The 20,494-nt window shown below is 38.4% G+C and overlaps 2 protein-coding genes and 1 pseudogene across 5 annotated transcripts in view; 2 read left to right on the top strand and 1 right to left on the bottom strand.

Annotated features, from left to right (window-relative positions):
- The window catches only part of Eef1akmt2 (EEF1A lysine methyltransferase 2), a 98,548-nt gene that overhangs the window by 34,446 nt on the left and 43,608 nt on the right, over positions 1–20,494 (top strand). For 3 of the 4 annotated variants that reach the window (XM_023561574.2, XM_003479618.5, XM_013143373.3), the window contains one exon: positions 1,238–3,997. In XM_023561574.2, the coding sequence (XP_023417342.1) occupies positions 1,238–1,332 (95 nt within the window). In that variant the 3' untranslated portion in view covers positions 1,333–3,997. Of the gene's footprint in view, positions 1–1,237; positions 3,998–20,494 lie in introns of those variants that run through there. The other variant, XR_010046269.1, reaches the window with a different exon arrangement.
- Positions 9,387–10,986, bottom strand: LOC100713432 (dnaJ homolog subfamily A member 1-like; annotated as a pseudogene).
- The window catches only part of Fam53b (family with sequence similarity 53 member B), a 118,631-nt gene continuing 115,482 nt past the window's right edge, over positions 17,346–20,494 (top strand). Inside the window, exon 1 of the mRNA XM_063244896.1 lies at positions 17,346–18,470. The gene's annotated coding sequence lies outside the window, so the exon portion shown is untranslated. The remainder of the gene's footprint in view (positions 18,471–20,494) is intronic.

Here is a 20,494-nt window from a genome sequence, read left to right as displayed (position 1 = left end):
AGAAATCCTCTCAGATTGTTAGTCCTGTCACTGAGGAAAAACCTTGGTTAACATTTTTTTATTTTTATTTATTGTTTGTTTAATTTTCATGTTGCTAGGAATGAAGCCCAGGTCACTGTATATGCGAGGCAAGTGTTCTACCACTGAGCTATATCCCCAGCACTGTTTTATTCTTAGAAACCAAAGTGGTAACATGTTGTATTTACACCTTATTTTCGGGTTTAGGAAAGCACATTGTTTTATTGGGATCTTTTCAAATCACTGTGAGTTCCACAGAGGACATTGGTAACTGTGATTTTCTTGCATAGAATTCAGGAGCTTAGGGCAGCATATCTCTCAACAAAGTGGTGAGGCTCACAATTGAACTCAAGACTTTAGTTATTTTGTTTTGTTTTTTAATGACCATACTGTGCTGTTTTGAAAGTTACTAGTTTCTTTTTTTCCAAGACTGTTTTACTGGTTCAGTTTGGATTTTGAAGTTCATTATAAATCCTTTTTTAAAAAAACACTCATAAGGTTTTATCATTTTTAATCACTTTTTACGTGTTTAGTTCAGAGACATAAGTACACTTACATCATTGTCCCATTCATCTCCAGACTGTTTCCATCTTCTACAAATTCATTTTTACTTCCAGGTTTTTAAACCTTCTTTGTGAAGCACTTTTATATATGTGATATGGATTAGTTGAATTCCTGTAATAAAACCATGTAAAAAACAGTGTGCCTGGTAATGTTAAGAACTGAACATGATAGATAGTTGCTGCCTATAAAGAGGGCAGTGAAGTAGGCTAAGAGAGATGCAAATGTGGAAGTGAAGGAAATAGGAAATTAAGTGAGAAAGTCTCTTTTTAGTATTTTGTTTTTGGTATTGTCTGTTCCTTGTTCATTTCAAAATGTTTGGTTTGCTGTGCACTGGTAGTAAAACTAGAAAATCATGAAATCCAGTCACCATTCAGAGTTTGAAATCACAGTTTTATGAAGGATTTAAAAGTAAATGTTAGCTGGACATGATGCTAAGGAACAAGGATCACAAATCTGAGGCCATCCTGGTCAACTTAGTGAGACTCTGTCTCAACATGAAAAAGAAAAGAGAAGGAGTAGGGATGTAGCTTAATAGTAGAGGGCTTTCCTAGTATAGATGTGATATGTGTGAGGCCCTAGGTTCACAAAAACAATACAGCTTTCTCTTAACTGAGATGCAATATGTAGTTAAAAGTATTTTAATTTTGTCCAACAGGATTTGAACTTTTTGAAGAGTTGTCAACACCCACATTCAGCTTTGGAGGCAGATCTGGACACAGCGTAGCAGCATTGGTTTTTCAGAAAAAGTGAAACTTTCTCTTGGAAAAATTCAGGTAGCTTTTTAAAAGAAGCTACAGAGAAAAGCAAACCTGGTACAGAAAATAGAAGGACAAATAAATGCTTAGTAAGTACACAGAATATACAGGGTGACTAGTTGTAATGGGATGATGAAAATAATGTCTATGTAAGTGGTTGTTCTTAAGAGATTGATGAAGAATAATTTTAAGTTTGCTTTTATACATGAAATATAAATGTTTTCCTTTGTTTGCCTTAAAACAATTTCTTGTGACTGCTAAGCAATTAGTAAATTATTTTGCAAAAAGCATGTATTCTTGATTTTTGTGCATTGGTAAAGTGGAATTCAATATGACTATTTAGGAAGATTACCCCAAACTCATTGAGGTCCAGAATAACAACACAACTTTCTTAATATTTTATGAGGATATGAAATATAAAAATATTATTTTGGGTTGAGTGGTGGTTACTTTTAAAATAGTTTAATAGCTGGGAAGAACTTCTTGACCTTCACATATGTAATTAGGAAAAATAGAAATGTATCAGTTGATCAGGAAATACTTATTGCCAGGTTTGGTGGTGCACGTCTATAATCCCAGCATTTGGGGATCTCAGGCAGGGGGATCTCAGGCAGGGGGATCTCAGGCAGGAGGATCGCAAGTTTGAGGCCACCTTGGACTACATAGCAAAACTCTGTCTCAAAAAACAGAAACCAAACCAAAACAAAAAAATAATTGAATTTTGTCATTCTGAGAAAGGGTGGTATCAGTTATATAAACCCTCAGGGCTATAGAGGCAAATGTTCTAGTTAGGGGCTAATTTAGCAAGACAGTGAATTTATTGCTTTGAAAAGATAAGGAGGCTGGGGATTTAGCTCAGTGGCCTAGCATTTAGCAGGTACCCAAAACCCTGGGTTTAATCCCCAGTACTGCAAAAACAGAAACAGCAACAAAGGTACTACTTAATGCCATTTTACATCAGGTTAGTTTTTTAATATTTGGGTTGTTTTTTAATATTGGAGTCATAATGCAAAGTTTTCAAAAGTGATAGCATTTGATGATTTTTTTTTTAGCTTTTTGGTTCCATCGGGTTACAAAACTAACAATTTTTGTTGTTTAGTAAATGTTCTTCCATAATTAAGTCTTGCATTATATCTTGTTTCTTTTATGAGGGTTGGAGGTTGGATGAATCTTAGATCAACATTAATGTTACTCTTAGGCAGCATAGCTAAAGATATTTTACGTGGAGCAGTTTTACAAGGAGCAATTTGGGAAAGCATTTATAAAGTATAAAAAGTGAGAAATTACTTAAAAATGTATCCAATTTAAACATTTTAAAAATTGTGTTGGTTTTTATGTGAGCTCTTAAATTATAGGAACATAACAATTATAATTTATTGAGGATCTGTTTTTTTCACATTAATAGTCTGTGGTTTTGAATATAATACTAACTAAATAAGTAATCTTTTAGAATTTTGAGTAACCAGTAAAAGCACCAATCCAACAAAATAGGTTTTCTACATGTGACTAGACAGACATTAAATTTGATTCACGGAAAACTCGAAATAGGTCTTTGTTTAAAAACAAAAACCCAAAAAAACTGTTTTGAGTCCTTGGTAGGGCATGTTTGTTCCATTTGTAAAGGTAAAGCCTTTTTTGTTCTTTTTTTTAATCATGGAGCTATTGATAAGGTTAGGAAAAGGGAACTGTGATTCTTCTTACCACTTTAATCTTGGTAGAAGACAGCTTTTTAATGATTGAAATCAGAATAAATGGGAAGCACAACATCCTAATGTGAAATTATATTTTCAGATAATACTAAGCTATTAGAAACTGGGCCATTAAATGTCACCAGTTAATGAAATAACCCATAAACGCATTATTATTAAACTTAGTATTGTTAAATCTTACGCATTGGCCGGCAACTATGAACAAAATTATACAGTTATAAAAAAGAGCGGTAAGTTATGTAATGAATGCTGTTTTCTATGGATAAGAAGTTGGAATTGTAATTTTATTTAATCAAAAGGCTCTTATTTTGAGGAAACTTGTTTGAAATGCAAATGAGATTGCTCGGAGAAGCCTGCTCAGAATTGTTGCTTTTCATGATGATGTTACTGCTGTATAACCAGCTACTTCTACATGTTAGAAGTATGTACAAATGCAAGTCCAAAGGGAATGGGATGGGCTCTACCAGTTAACATATCGAAAGTTTTAAAAACAGTTTGTTTTAAGCCCAGTGCACAAGTTAAGAGTTACTTTACTGGGCTGGCATTTATGTATATAAGGATCAAACCTGACACTACTTTTAGCAATTTTACTCAAGCTATTTAAAAATAAATGCATTCTTTGAGTTTTTTCTGCATCACAGTAGAAATGAGCTTGCTTTTCTTCATCTGTGATAAATATGCGATCTTTTGTTTAATTTGAGGGAAGAAGTATACTAAACATATACAAAAGGCAGTCTTTATGAATAATATGCTCCAATTCACTTACAATATGTTTTCAAATTTCTAGAATACTGAAATACAGTATTGTATATTGGCCTCATTTCATATTCACCCATAGTATAACAGAAAACTTAATTTTTAAGAAATGTATGTTAGTAATTTTTATATAATTTAAAATGATTTTCCTCAAATTGGTATGCAAAGAAATAAAAGCCTTCCAGTTTATCTTAATAGACTTGTTTTGTTAAAGAATTTGGTTTTATGGATTTGTGTTTGTGTGTGTATATGTGTGTGCCTGCCTGTCTATCTGCTGTCTGTGTTTCTCTGCTTCATGGTCTACAATGACAATATGTACAAATAGGGAGTCATCTTGACTCCAGGGGAAGGACTTGGGTTTTGAGTTTCTATTGTTGGCCCTGTGACCTAGTCCATGTGCCAGAGACAGCCCTGAGAGTTGAGAGCAAGAGACCAAGTGTCTGTTCCACAGTAGTAACCTCTCAGCTAATTGTAGTGGGGTTGTGGGTAGGTTCTGAAAGGAGTCTTGTCTTGTATATTTTACTGGAAGAAGGCTGCCTTGACAAAGTTTCCTTGTGGGAAGCATAGAACATACTAGGTTGAAATGCAAGTGTATAGTGAAAAAAAATTAAGAAATCTTATCTCTTTTTTGGGGGGTGGTTTTGTTTTTTACGTAAGCAGGAAACAGAGATGTCTTAGAAGTAGGGAGTATAGGGGCATGTTTTATTAACAGTTAATGGAAGAAAATTAATGCTAATTTATTCTTCATACACACTATGCAATTTGTTAGAAAAGTAAAAGAATAGTTTGAAAGTCTTTGGTCAATTGATGGATTCCTATGTTAGGGGCATAGAAATGAAACTCAACATTAAGCAGACAAATACCCAAGCCCACAGGCTACATAAATGCTGAATAAAACCAGCTCTACAATGGAACTCTGAAAAGCAACGGGTAAGAAGCCTAATGAATGATTGAATATGACCTTAGCAAAATCCCTGGAGTGTTGTTGAAAGATCATTCATTTCCAGCTTAGATGTCAAGATGGGCTCCAGTAACCAGAAAAAAAAGAGAGTTTGAGTCAGTACTTACTGAATTCTAAAAATCTTTATAACATAGTGCTTTAGATTAATCATTAAAAGGGCTTTTCTTGCTGAATTTTGAGCTGTCACTGCGTGGGCATATAGTTTAGGCTCAGGGAAATCAAATTTTAAAAAATAGGAATAATTCCCAAGACAGGAATGTGTCAATATCCTGCTTTTATGCAGTCGAACTTCAAAAACTGGGCTGTATAGGATGGCAGAATGTACTTTTGTCATGCTGATACTGTTATAAGAAAGACTTATAACCAAGCTATCAATTGTGCTTCAAAGTTTTTGCAAATTACTTTCCTAACTTATTAGAGGAAGATATAAGTAACCAAAATTTACATTTTTTCAGAAGAAATGATTTTGTTTTCTGAAGAAAAGATGTTTTACCATATTGTATTTTTAATGTGTTATTACTACACCAGTGAATGGTAAGTATTTTATTGAATGATCTTTATTGTGAATGCTGTTGTGAAGCTTCTTCAGAAAAGCAAGTATAATGCATTCGTTTTCCTATGTACATAAACATTTGCACATGATCCAGCAATTAGCATATCCTGGATAATGTCAGAGGGGCTTAGAAATATGAAAATATTCCAGTTGACTAAGGAAATGGTGAACTATATTTACCAATTTTCATTAATGTACTTATATATAAAGCAGTTTATTGTCAAGGATAATGTCACTACACAGTATCAGGATAGTTGTCATTCCCTTGTCTGTGGTGGTTCTTCAAGGAGGAGGGAACTGGGAAGCAGAGGCTAAATGTAGATGAGTGTGGGTGCTGTCAGTTCACATTTGCCTCCTAACCCTTCTGCTAATATGAAAATGTCAGGCCTTTGTTCTTATCTAATTTTAGTACATCCTGGCTTAAAAATAGGATGATTTTCAACCATGGAACTTTGAGGGGTGGAGTATGGGGAGGAAAAGTAGAGGAAAGAGCAGTTTATACTTGATATCCGTCTGCCCTTCTGTGACAGTATCTAGCCCTTACTCTGTTGATTTTGATAATTAAATTTAGATGCACTGAAGCAGTAATAATTAGGTTTTCCTTCCATGTTCTCAATAAGAAGACTAGTTGTACTATGAATGGGAAAAATCATAATATGGTTTTTAATGAAACATCTTGGACTGAATTAAAAAACTGTATGCACGTGTTAGAAGAAAGGCATGAAATTGTGAGAACTGCGTGTTGTGTTATTTATAAATAGAACATTTGAAATAATTTGTATTTCAATGAAACTGTGTTTGTATTGTTTTGAATGACAGAGATAGTGTTGTTGAATCATAAGCAAAGAACATGAGACTCATCCCCTATGCTAGTAATGGTGAACCTATAGTACATGTGCTGCAGTGGGCTGTTGTACACTGAAAACTCTACAAGATTTGCCATCACAGCCCATTGCAAACCCTAGTAACCTTGAAGGGAAGCTCTGATTCGGTCAAGAGAGCTGGTGTGTCAAATAATTGCTACTATAGTATGTTCAAGAGATAAGATAGACTTTCACATGGCTTTGTAGTTGGAAGTACCCGTTGTGGTTTTTGTTTAATAAAAAAAGTAATTAAGGGGCTGGGGATTGGCTCAGTGATAGAGCTCATGCACACGGCCCTAGATTCCCTCCTCAGCACTACATTAAAAAACAAATAGATAATTATATTTAAAAAGTAATTAAATAGATTCAACTAAAAGGGTAGTTCAAGCACAGGATCTCATTATGAAATAAACTGTGAAACATCTGTTCAGTTAGTGAACCAAAGTTTCCTATTAGGATCTTTGTATGATAAAAATGTTATGTAAAAGTCAGAGATCTTCCTGTGAATTTACTAACAATTTGCAACAAATGAGATTATTTTCTGACCTAAAAGTTAGTTGAATTAAATTTGTTTCTTTTCATTTTATAATTACAGATGATAAGTATTTAAAATTTGTGAATAGCATAAATATCAAGATGCAATTATTGTTTAAAAATTCTAAATTTGGGCTGGGAATTAGCTCAGTGGCGTAAGTATCTGCCTGGCAAGTGCAAGGTTGTGAGCTTGATACCTGGTACCACAAAACAAAATAAAACAAAATAAACTAAGTTTTTTGGGAAAAAACCCCGGCTGGACATAGGCAAATAACTTTCCATTTCTAGCTTCGTCTTCTGTTTTTTTTTTTTTGTAGATTGAGGACATTCAATAACTGATATTTATTTACTTATTTAATTTTTTGTAGTACTGGAGATTGAACCCAGGGCCTGTTCACTGAGCAACATCTGTAGCCTTTTTTGTTGTTGTTGTTTTTTAATGGTAGGAAGCAGATTTATTTATTTTTTTGTCTTTTTTTTTTTTTCGCCTTTTTCCTTTTTATCGGTACTAGGAATCAAACTCACAACTGCCTGCTTGCAAGGCAGGTGCTTATGCCGCTGAGCTAAATCCCCAGCCCTATTTTTTTTTTGTCTTTTTGAGACAAGGTTTGGCTGTGGTTCAGGCTGGCCTTGGGCTCACTTTGTAACCCAGGCCTGTCTTGAACTCATAACAGCCCTCCCACCTCAGCATCGATAGCTGGGATTACAGGAGTACACCACCACATCTGGCTTCTTGTTTATTTTTTTCCCAATTATATTTAACATGACTTTGTCTCTTTAATGAAAAAAAAACCAGAATAAACGAAAATTTAAAACCAGACCATTAATATATGATATTCATATTGCTTGACTAGTATGACCTGTTATAGGTTGTTTTGATCTGTTGATCATGAAAGTTTATATATTTATTTTATTTTGTTATTTAAAAGAAAAACCACAGAAAACAAAAACACAAACAACAATAAAAAATCCAAAACAATAACAACATAGGCTTTCAAAACAAGGTAATAGGAATTTAACAATGGTTGTTATGTTGCATATTTTTATTTTCAGAAGAGATGCTTATATTACCAGATAATTTCTAGGGCTTTCAACATAGAATTTTGGGAGGAAAACAGCATTTAGTCCATAATCTTTGAAATTAATCTGAAGTTTAAAGGCCTACAAAATAGGTTTCTAATATATATGGGAGCACTAAATACTTTAGTTGCTAGGTAACTTTTTTTTTTTTTTGGTCTTTTTGCTTTTTATCGGTACCGGGAATTGAACTCACGACTGCCTGCTTACAAGGCAGGCGCTTATGCTGCTGAGCTAAATCCCCAGCTCCTTAAATCTAAAATATTTTGGGCCCGATGTGGTGGTGCACACCTATAATCTCAGCACTCTGGGAAATGGGGGAGAAGGATCACAAGTTCAAGGCAGGGCAACTTAGTAATTTATGTTACTTTATTATTATTATTATTTTGCTTTGTAATGAGTATTAAGGAGACATTCATACAGTTCAACAATTCCTTAAATTCTGATACCCAGATTTAAACATGTGAACATATGACTTTTTTAAACATACAAATAAAGCTCTTCATCATAATTTACTATACTATTACCATTAAATTATAGTTACTTTGGAGCATTAAATCAAATGGCTTAAGTAGGCCTGTAACATACCTAAAAAACACTTTTTTTAAAATACTATACATGCAAATTACCTTTTCCTGCAGTCTCTTCACTTTATTTCAAAGTTACCCAGCTCTGAAGTTAAAACTCAAGGGCTTATCATGGTCCAAAGAGAAGGGGAAAACAACATAACCAGGACTGGTCAACATAGTTTTGTATACGATGTATTTAAAAAGATGGTACAGCAGGAGGGAATGCAATCCTAGGAATGCAGGCCCTTAAGAAGCAGCATTATTATAATAAACCTTCTTTAAAAAGGTATCATTTCTATCACTGATATCACAGACTAAATTATATTTTATGCCACCTTCAGGGAATTTTTTAAAAAAGTTATTTTTAATTTTTAGAGGAAATAAATGAATCTAAACAGTAGTCTAAATAATTGCTCAGACTATTGGCTTTAGACCTGCAAAAACAAAAGACATAATCTCTGAATCAGCTGGTTGCTTGCTCATAATGGGGTGGTGGGTAGAGACGCAGTTCTCTCCCCATCCTGTGCTCTGGCTGACTCACCAGGTGGGGGCTTAGCTTCTTTCACCTTCAGGTAATATTTGAGGTTTGAGGCAGTAGAATGCAGAGGCATCACACACTGAGTCCCATAAATAACTATAGACAGACCAACACTTACACAAACTTTCCTTTTTCTGATTGCCAGTTAAATACATTTTTAATCCACAGCTTAACAATGAAGGGTCGTACACTAAAGTCAACACATATACCTAGCATTTCTGTCTAAACTTATTCATATGTACAACTAAATCAGTTTCAAGGTGTGATCCAACAGACAACAGAGTTACAGGCATTAAACTTCATCTTGCACATCTTGTCAGAGCTTTTGTATTTGTGTTTATTCTTCATTTAACTTAAAATACTACCATAATTGAATATTGAAACAAAAACAGTAGCAAGTAGTAAACATGTGATGATTATAGTTCTTCACACGTTCACTACTGCACGCTAAATACCAGCAGTGAGTATTATTCTCTGGCCCCATTAAGGGGTCTGACACTGAACACCACCTCTGGGATGATGTTCGTCATCCTCATAAGCTTCTGTATTATAGTGGTGCCATTTTTTCTGTTTGGATTAAAATCCACCAGTTCTACTCTACCTGGTCCATTTCATCAATCTTTTCTACTTTCTTCCTCTCAGGTAAGAGTTTTTCTGGCAAGGAGAGCTTATCAGGAGAGAGATAACATTTTCAGGAAAGTTTACCTTAAATTTGATGATTAGATGACCCTTTTCATATAGTCTACGATAAACTGGTATGCCTTCATGTAGGGCACACTTGATGTCTCCATGCTTGACAATTTGATCTGGATGAGAGATGATGACTATGGGTCAGTTGTTGAGTGATACTGGTTTTTGGAAGCCACACAGTGCTTCAGCCAACTGTATATCCATACACATCAAAAAGTCCTCATTGAGTTAAAAACCATGCTGCTTCTGATTAACCCCTGGCTCCAATCCTGGTTCTTGTTCTGCTTCACTGTGAAATGTTATGTTCTGGCCATCTTTCATGCCTTTGTCAATATGAACTTCTAGAATCTTCTATCTTCCTTCTGTTGCAGCTTTTATATGTCTCAGGACTGATGTGTTCTCCATGGCCCTGGCACTGTTTGCACACAGACTGAATTTGCTGAACCATTCCAGGTCCTATCTGATGAATTTTTATTTGCATTCCAGTACTTCAGCAGTTGGGACAGCACTCCACAGCTCCTTGCTTACCACCTCGGTCTTCACATTTGTCACAAATTCTTTTGCAGAGCCAGTTTCCTCATGGCACTATTAAATAAATCTGTTAAGGTAACTGAGAGCTGATGCACATTTTTACCTCTCCTTTCTCTCTGCATTCTTCCTTCTCCTCCAAAGAATGTATCAAAGATACCCATGGGGAAGCCCAAACCGCCACCTGTTCCACCCTCCTTAAATGACTGTTTTTCTCCTTTGTCATGTAGTTCACTTTTCTTGGCATCAGAGAGAACTTCATAAGCTTGAGAAATCTGTTTAAACATTTCTCCTTCATTTGGATTCTTATCAGGATGGTGCTTCAAAGCCAGTTTCCGATAAGCTTTTTTCACTTCTTATTGGGTGGCATTGGGTTTGACCCCTAAAATATCCTAATAAATAGTTTGTTTCACCATTTTCTACAGGTGGTGAGCCAGCTGGGCTGGAACTAGGGAAGCAGGAAGGAGCACATAGCTGTGTGCATGTCAGGCAGCCACTACTCTTCCACCTCAAAGTGCATTTTGGAAAGTTCCCAACTTTGTGATATAGATAAAACTTGTCTCAAAATAAAAAGAGGGTAGGGCTGCTGGTGATGTCACTCAACGCATAAGCCCTGGATTCATTCCCCAGTATCAAAAGAAAAAAATTTGGGTGTACTTTATTAAACTTTAGATTGAGTATTGATTGTCTCTGATATATGTTTGATAATTCTGTTGAGGTTCATCTGATTATAGAGATGATATATCCAATAAATTCAGAAATTTATGTCATTATTTAGAAATGTCATTATGTCATTGTGATGACATGATTCTCTCTCTGCATGTTATCCAGCAGCAGATGGATATAGTGGTGCCATTTTTTCTGTTTGGATTAAAATCCACATGTAGATCAAGACTGAGCCTAAGGAAAATTGTGATAATCTGAAGGATCATTCATAGCTGAACTAATTTACCACTCAAGTCCCCCAGGCTTTACGATACCTGAGTCCTCATGCCACTCAGAGACAGACCATACTTGAGTCTATCTAGTACGTGGGTCTGCCCTTTTGCACCCCTCTGCCTATGTGGGCTGCTATCAGTTTGTCCCTATAATTGCTTATCCCTATGATGAAGTGGAAATATGTTAGATGTGCTAGCAAAGTGCCTGATGTATTAATAGATTTATTAAGGTTAGTTTCCCTTCCATACATTTCTTAGAAGCAGCTTTCTGAGACATGGACTCGCTATGTGTTTAGCCTGGCCTTGAACTCATTGTGTAGCTCAGGCTGGATTTGAACTCACAGCAATCCTCCTGCCTTAGCTTCCTGAGTGCTAGGATTTTATTTATTTATTTATTTATTGTCTTTTTCGTTTTTATTGGTACCAGAGATCGAACTCACGACTGCTTGTTTGCAAGGCAGGCGCTTATGCCGCTGAGCTAAATCCCCAGCCCCTGAGTGCTAGGATTTTAAATGGGTACCACCACACCTGGTGTTTAGAAGCTGCTGGATAACATGCAGAGAGAGAATCAGTGGTGTAGATCCTACTTTCCAGGGTTGTGAATATTAAGTGAGAAAATTAAATGCAACTTAGCATGGTCCCTACTGCACATCAAAGTCAAACACTTCTCTAAGGGACCTTCTTCCTACGGAGCTAATGTGTTTAATTGTTTAGGACTTTACCTCTCAGTGGCACCAAATGAATATATTCAGTTTCACTGAAAGGCATTCTAGGAGTGATTAAATGAGTGAAGTGAGAAAGTGAGAAATGGGTAGATGAGGGAGAGAACATCTAGAACTGGTGGACCTTTCAAACTTTAAAAAAAAATCAGATGATATAGTTTCTTCTTTCTTAGTGTCTGGCCAGGGCTGGTGCTGCAACACCTTTTTATTTATTTAATCAGGGAAAAAGGACTAGGTAGAATGATGCCAGAGTTTTAGGTAAATGTCTTTTATCATATGTTAGAGCAAGGCTAAGAATACTCCTTGGGTTCAGATTTTTTGTTTGTTTGTTTGTTTTGTTTTGGGGACTGAACTCAGGACTTTGACACTGAGCTATATCACCAGTCTTTTTTTTTGTTTAAAGACAGGGTCTTGTTAAGTTGACCAGGCTGAACTCAAACTTTGATCTTCCTGTCTCAGCCTCTGAGAATGCTAGGATTACAGGCAGGGATCATCAGTGTGTCCAGACGATCATTATTTTTTTAGTGGTAATTATTTAGTAATACTGTAGGTATGAGGGGAGGGGAATGTTAATGTGACTATAGTTGCATGGATAACAAAAGCTATCTGCATTTTCCTTCATTAGAGTTGAGTACCAAGGCATTATTTAAAGTTACATTAGAGACTCAAAATCAGGTCCCCAAATGACCATGCCTTAAGAAGTTGGTGGCAGTGAGTTTCATAACAGTTACTGAATTGCATTTGGACCATTTACTGACCAGTTAGGAAGCAATGAACTAAGATTTTATAACTGGCTTCCACATTGCATGTTCCAGATTTAATTCCTTTGATCTGTGACTCATGTTTATTATCCTTGCTATAAGTTAACAGTGCCATGCATAATGGCATTTTAAAGTTTAATGTTGAGTAATACTTTAGTTTGTCTGATGTGAATTTAAGTTTATACTGGAACTGACAGTATGTAAAAGTACAGTGAATCGGTTATTTTCTCCTAATGTAGAAAGCATTTGTTTTTCAGTGTGTTTCTTGAGCCCCTTTGTATCAGTAGATAAGTGAATGTGTTAGCATCTAGAGTACCTGGTCTAACCATAGAACTGTTGAGGAGAGCAGTGCTGCTTTCTCTGGTTAACCCCAAAGAGCTTTAGTCTTTGAATCATTTTAAGAAAGCTTTATATACATGAGGTCAATAAGATATGTACAACAAAATCAGAGCTTTAGAAAATAATCACAGTTTCATTCTTTATATTAGGTAAACATATGATGTTGACCAATCTGTTTTGGGGCAAGTTTGGGGGATTTTTGGTCCCTTGTGAAAGTTAAAGGAGGTATAAACTAGTATTTAAAATAGCAACCTAATTTCTTTCATCTGTTCCTTTATGTTTCAGGTATAGTGGTGCTACATCTACAGGGATATATGTATACCTAAGGGCAAGGCTGATTTGTTATAATGGTATGAATTAAAAGGCCTTTGTTTTTGCTTTAATATAGTAAATTGACAAATGGCTAAAAAGAGTTAAATTCACATGGTAGTATATAGGGAAAATATTCTTTTCATATCACAGGAATATTTTACTCATTGGAACAAGACACAGATTTTTTCCATAGTATTTTAAATCCAAAGGATTCATTTTTTAGATTGAGAATTTAAGTTCTCTAAAATCATTGTACCTACTTTTATGGTTTGTTTTTTATCCAATGAAAAGGAAATTTTTGTTTTTATGGGAAAAGTTCAGGATTGCCATAGTTTCAAGCATATTACTAGGGATGAATTGAAAATAAGACTTTTCACTGGGTGTGGTAGCATACACCTTTAATTTCAGCACTCAGGAGGCTGAGGCAGGACGATCACTACCAGTTCAGTGTCATCCTGGACTACATAGTGAATTCAAGGCCAGCCTGAACTACATAAGACACCCTGTCTCAAAAACAAAACAAAACAAAACAAAACAAAACAAGAAAAGATTTTTCTTGAAGCAGTGACTTTTAAGGCAGAGAGTTGACAGAAAAATTTGAGCTTGGGCTTGTATCTCAAATACTAAATTTAATTTTTTAAAAAGAGTGGTTAAGAAGAAATATTTAAAGAATAAGAAGAATAAGTGATTTTATTTGAAGGTTGTAATGTAATTTTTAACTTGGGTATACAGATGAAAAATTTTCTAGATTAAGCATATGAAAGCCATATGAAAATATTATCCTTTGATTTAGTTGTTTTCAGTGAAGTAGCAAAGACAAACTTAGGTTTTAGGGGATTAACCATGTTATAGTGATATTCTGAGTCTGCTTCCCTTGAAGTAGACCTTCCTTTAGTATCATAAATAGATCATGGATTATGCTTTTTAATCTTAATGTTAGAATAGTAAAATTTGTTTGATAAGTCTTTATATGCCAGTAACTAAATATAGATGGTGAAAAGCCTTTTCATACTTTTAAAAAATTACCATGTATAAACTTTTCAGTGTCTACCTTTCATGGCCATATTTTCTTATAGTACAATACCAGTAGCAGCTATTGACATTGCCAAAAAAGAAAAAAAAAAGTAATATCAAATTGAAATAAGTTTTAACTGTTACTGTGTTCTTTTTAGCTTACTTTACCCAGAACTCTTCCATCCAGTGAGTTGCAAGCGTGACATTTGCTGTGTTTTTAGCACCTGCCAACTTGGAAACCAGGGTTTGTGCTCAGGACATAGGCTTACAACCCACACTTTGTGATGCACAATGCTGTCCCAGCTGGCATGCTTTCGTACCTCAATGGTGCTAGACATTCAGTTACAAAGCTGGTGTTGCTTCACATGCACTGATTTCAATAGTCATTCCTCTTCAAGCTGCTTTCAACTCTTAGTTTGTGTTAAAGGAGTGAGATTGGTATCATTAAATTCATTATTGTGGTTATTTTTCAATGAAAATAAATTTGTTTTATTTAGTTCTTGAATCAAAAAGTAACTTTTATCTTCAATAACCCAAATGCCTTTTTAGAAAGGTTAAAAAAAAAATATATATATATACATATATATATATATGTAGTGTGTGTGTGTGTGTGTGTGTGTGTGATTCTGCCCAGAGCTATATACCTTACTTTCATCACTGGATAAAAAGAACAGGACAGTGAGTCATAAACTGCCTAGCAGATAGAGCTATTATAGTTGGGCCTAAATGTTGGGAAAATTATAGAATTTATTTTTCTGAATAAAATCCACACATGAAAATTATCCCCATGTTAGGATATTTTTGGTTCCTAGTTACAACCACAAACTTTCCATATTTTCTAAAGAAGTGTATTCTGCTAACTTGTTTTTAGTTGCTAGTCTTTGAAAAACACTTCAGGTGGATTTAGTGATGTCTGCCTTTCCATAATCTATTATAAGCAATTTTAAAAGGTTTTGCTTGAAAAAAGATCTTTTCAGATGTAGAAAGAACAGTGTGAAATGTGAATGACTGGCTTTTAATACAACAGTTGTGACAAAGAGCCAGTGGCTTTTAGGAGCTGAATAAAGGGGTTAATACACATGCATCTGCATACTGCTGTTGGGCTCAGTGTATAACATGTTTGACATTTGTTTAGTTCACTTTGTTAGTCTATAAAGAATAGTATGTTATTCTCTCAAGCCAGTTTATAATTTTTTAGTGGCGAATTCTTAGATAGATTTGATGGAAGAAACTTAATGTTTACTGGTACTTGCTGAAACCTCAAAGCTTAGCTCTTTGTTGTTTGGACATCACATTTATCTGATTCTAAAGGCCAAAAAATAAAATACCCACTAACTGCCTGGGGGACACTCCTTAGTGCATATCAAAATCCAACCTTTACCCTCCTCTGCACAAATGTGCTTAGGTAAATACTTTTATTAGCTTGTTGATACAAGTTATAGTTGGTTACACCCTTTCTTAATAAAATACACCCTTATTGTCTCCTGTTGCTTAAGAGCTTTAAACTTGGAATGGGGGAGTATCCAATACAGAATGATACACAATTTAAATCTCTCTGGCAGTTTTGAATGGATATATGATGCATTCCGTGCACACCAGCATTTCTCCATTTGGTAGCTCTTTTGGGGGAAGCCAACAGAGCCAGTAGTAGTTCTGTGCTTTATCACTGGGTTTCATATATTGGTCTTGGAGTAAGATACTGTAATCCCTGCATTTTATGTTTTCTGAGGTGTTCTTCAAAGATAATGGAAAAGGTATAAGGATTACTTTTACATTATTTATGGATTTTGTTCCTAAATTGGCCTGTGAATTTGTGTTTGGGTATCTGGTTGTGCACTAAATCTGGTTCTGATTTGGTTGACTGTTTAGGACTGAAACAAAGGTAGACAGTTTAGCTCCCCTTCCCCCCAACTATGGCTCGCATACTTTGAAATTCAGAGTTTGCCTGGGTAACTCTTCTGAACTGAGCAAAACTTTAATACAACAATCTTTTGGAGGAGATTTTTTTATAACAGAGTTTGCCTGGGTAATAGCTACTATTCTGAACTGAGCAAACTTTAATACAACCTTTTGAGGAAGACTTTTATAACAAAGAACCATGACATTTAGCACTATGAAGTAAGGGCAGTTTATACAACTTATTACTTCATGTGGAAGACTAAGTATGCAGACCTCAATGTACATATTTTTAGGTTTTGAAGACTGAAATTTAGAAAATGAGAAATAGATATTCATTGGTTAGTAGCCCAGCCCCTTAAGACAGTCAAGAAAACTTCAGAACCAGAAAAACAGGCTGCTTTGGGTTGAAAAAGAGGTGTTACAGCAAAGTAGCTACCCATAACTACCATCCTTGAGATATTCAGAGACCCAAATAGCCCTGAAAGCAACAATCCTAATGGTTGCAGTAATTGTTTCCAGGCCTGGGACCCTGCATCTTGTTTTTTAAGTTGACCCAATGAACTAGTAATTGCAGAAATAAACTGAATGTTTGCCAGCAGGAGTCACTCTAGGCCTCCTAATAAAAAGTTAGTAAATTAAACTATATCCTGAAAGCTCTCAAAGGCTGAAGGGATAGATACTGTGACTAAGTGGCTTTGCAGAAACACCAATGCTTTTCCTTAAGTATAGTAGTCCTCTTACATTTTCCCTTGTTTCTTCCTTTGTTCATTGTTGGTTTTTGTTCCTTTAAAAAAAGTAATGTATATGGCTAAGGATATCAGCATCTTAATATTCTGTATTAGCTCATTTTGGTTTCCTTGGGGTGAATTGATTATATCCCACATCGTGTACTTGAAATGACTAGACTTACATCCTGTTGGTTGTAGTCCATCCTAATCTTGCAGCAGAAACACAGGGGTGTGCTGTAGTTAGTATAAAAGGAGATGTTAGCTCATGCTTTTTGAGAATAGGTTCAGTGATGACAAACTGAAATATTTCAGCATTATATGAAATATAATAGTTTCTCAAGTGCACACAAGCTCAAGAAGTTAATTGTTAATTTAAGTTTGATACTGGGATTGAAACATTGGATTAAAACCAATTAAAGGTTCCTAAAAGCAACAGAAAGTTTCCTGATTTATGAATAGCACCATTCAAATTGTGCAGACACAATCCATGTACAGAGGTGTTTTTTTTTTTTTTTTTTTTTTGGCAAAAGAGAATACAGAACAGACATGGGGAATTCTTTTTTTTAAAAACCTCTTTAAAAATCTTTTTTGAGTACAAGATCAGTAAAATAATATACATCAGTAGAAAAGAGTAATGGGAAATGTAGGGCTCCACTTAACGAGGAAAACAATCCCCCTCCCCCAGGTGAGCTGCACAATGAAAATACTCTGCTTATTCTACCAGGGTTACATTCCTGAACTTAAGTCAACATCCTAACTTACAGAGCTAAACATGCTCTGCCTCTGCTTAGCAACCACAAATCCTTCCTTCTCCAGTAGCTTGTATTTTGGACGTGGCTTCTAAAGTACACATTCCTTTATTTTGATCGCGCCCGGAGTTAGGAAACCAGCGCGTTATTTTCCCAAGTCTGACAACACTTCAAGGTTCCTCCTCCCTTGCTTTTCCTGCACGCCACTGAAATGATCATTTCTTTCAAACCTCAACGCCTAACAACCCGGAAGCTGGACGTTTGAAGCCCACGCGGCCAAGGGTTTTCGTCCTGGCTTGTGCGAAGGGAGGCAGGGAGAGTAGTCTGTGGGGGTCTTGGCGAGGGTCCCGGGCAGCCGCGGTGGCAGCGCGGCTCGGGCCCGGGGCCACTTCCCGCGTCCCGGGGCCTCGCAGGCGCGAGCTCGGCAAGCAGCGCGCGGCTCAGCTCTCAGGACGCCCTCTAGCCCCGCCGGCGGCGCGCCGCGACCCCCCCCCCCCCACTCCCCGCCCACAGGCGGCTACGCGCACTGCACACTCGCCCGCCGCCGTAGCCGCACGCCGCCTGGCTTCTGCACGCCGCTGCCGCCGCCGAGCGCCCGGGCCCGCGACGCCGTCCTCAGAGCGCCGGGTCGAGTTCACGCAGCCGCTGTCTGGTGGCCTCGCGGCGGCGGCTGACCGAAACGGCTTGGTCTGGGCGGGTTAAAGGGACGAGTTGCAAACAGTTCAGGAAGTGACAAGTCGATTTCCTCCTCCCTGGGAGCCGCTCGGTACAAAGCGCTCGGCGCCGGCAGGAGAGCGTGCGCGCGGCGGACGCGCGGCGGGCAACCCGGACGACTTGGCGAGCGCCGGCAGTGAAGGCTCCGGGCCCGCGTCCGGAGCACCCCGCCGCGCACAGTAAGCGATCCCGGGTCGGGCGGCAGCGACGGCAGGGGGGGGGGTCTGGTCCCGCGCAGAGGTCCCAGCTTGTGCGCCCCGGACGCCGGCTGGAGGAGCCTGGTTCGCGTGCGCGCCGGGCTTGCTTGCTTTCCTTTTTCCCAATATTGTTGATTTCCTCTTTTTTTCTGCCTTGTTTCTCCTTAGCGTTGGGTCGGGTGCTTTCTCCTGCAGCTTAGCGTCGTCCCTGCCGCAAGCGTGAGACTTGTCAGCGCGCAGGGAGGGGAACAAGCAAGATTAGCCGTTGTGGAAAAGTGTGCGCTCTCCCGGCCAGGTCTGCCAGGCCAGCGTGGGGAAGACTGCGCTCCAGAGTGTCCTCTTCGCGGCGTCTCAACTTGAGTCCTGGTTCGCGGCTGCAGCGAAGGCGCCGAGCCCCGGGAATCAGGCGGCCTCGCTTGCCCCGAAGTTCCGCATCGTTTGTAGACAACTCTTTTGTTCGCGGAAGTTTGCACCCGCCACCCCCGTGATGCGGGCGCGCAGCCGCCGACTGCGCGGCTGCTGGACTGGCTAGTGCGGTCGCGTTGGGGGTGAGAGGACATACTATCCCAAGAGGGGAAGCCTGCGGGGTGGCCACAGCCAGGGGTTACGGAGTGGGGCGCCCTTGCCGGGTTGGCTTTTGCACATGGCGAGGAGGGCCGTCCGTCACAGGCACACGGGCCGAGTCACATTTTTGCCAGTCCTTGATTTGCAAGCCCGTGGGAGTCGGGTTTCTTTGGTCTGGGTTTCTCTTGGTGGGGCGGGGACGGACGGAGGAGGCGAAGAAACCCAGATCCCGGGAAGGCTGGGTGGTTTGCGCTGTCCCAGGTGTCTTCGCCTCCCACCCCCTGCAGCGATTCCCCACCCCCTTGCCCGCGCGGACTTGGGGAACAATGCTTGTGGTGCCGGCGAAGGAGCTGGAGCAGTGGAGAGTCGCGTAGGCTAGCTTGCCTGGGTCCCTCGTCTTCGGACACCCTCCGATGATGGGCTTTCTCCCCTTTGACTGCCCAGGTTTGTTAACAAGTACTGCATGTACTTAGTATGATGGTGAACAAAGAAAAGCTCTTTGCAGCATTTGGTGAATGGGATTCTGCCTCCTATAGGCCACACTCCGAGTGTACCATACGGTACAATCTGGACTCGGTGGTGTTGGGAAAGTGGCCCCTGGGGTGGGCTACATTCCGGTCCGGGCTCTTGTGCAGGGCATTTGTGCCGCTGCTATTGCCGTGTTCGCCTAGCCTGCGCTGGTGCAGATGGAGCCAGGCTGAAGGTTGTTCAACAGGAGCAAATGTTGTTGAATTGTTGATAGTGGAGAAAAGGGACTGTTTTCTATTGACTGTTGAAGGAGTTGGAATGGCATTGTTTGTTGGCCTGAGAAGCCAGGCGAATGTCTTGTGCTGCTTCAACATATTAGCAGACTTCCAAATAATATGCTAGCATATGTGTTCCCAGCAGTCTCCACCAGCTGGAAGGACGATCCTTCCTTGCTCCAGATCCTGGACTCTGGATTAAAAGATGCCACCCAGTTTGAGGACTTTGGAAGGGATGGAGTCAACTTACCCTGTGAAACTCACTGTTCCTGATTGCACCAGATTTTTGTTTCATTTTAATTTATCCACTTAACAAACAGTAACTTAGTTTTGGTACTGAATTGCAGGTCTAGTCATACTCCTTGCCCCCAATGGCCATAGATCAGAACAGAAAACAGCTACTTGTTTCAGTGGGTAGGACCCTTTTAGTGGAAAGAGGTTTGAGTCTTAAGTTCATTTCAGGGTTGGTAGTTATAACTATATGTACTGGATAGGTCCACTCCACATGCTGCCGCCTATCTTGTGCACCTCAGCATGTGCTGATCCAGCTTCTAAGGTGCTGTTCCACAGAAGAAATCTTAAGGAGAGGCTTATGGAAGGCCCTGAATTTCTCTCCCAAATGTTTGTTCCAAGAAGAAGGTGATTTTAAGACCATTTAAAATAGTTTTCTGCCAAGATTTACTATCTTTGCCTGAGAAA

This window comes from Cavia porcellus, unplaced genomic scaffold (genome assembly GCF_034190915.1).
Source record: "Cavia porcellus strain 051 isolate PalLab524CR breed Dunkin Hartley unplaced genomic scaffold, mCavPor4.1 scaffold_2, whole genome shotgun sequence".
NCBI lineage: Eukaryota > Metazoa > Chordata > Mammalia > Rodentia > Caviidae > Cavia > Cavia porcellus.
This window is presented reverse-complemented; position numbering and strand designations above follow the sequence as displayed.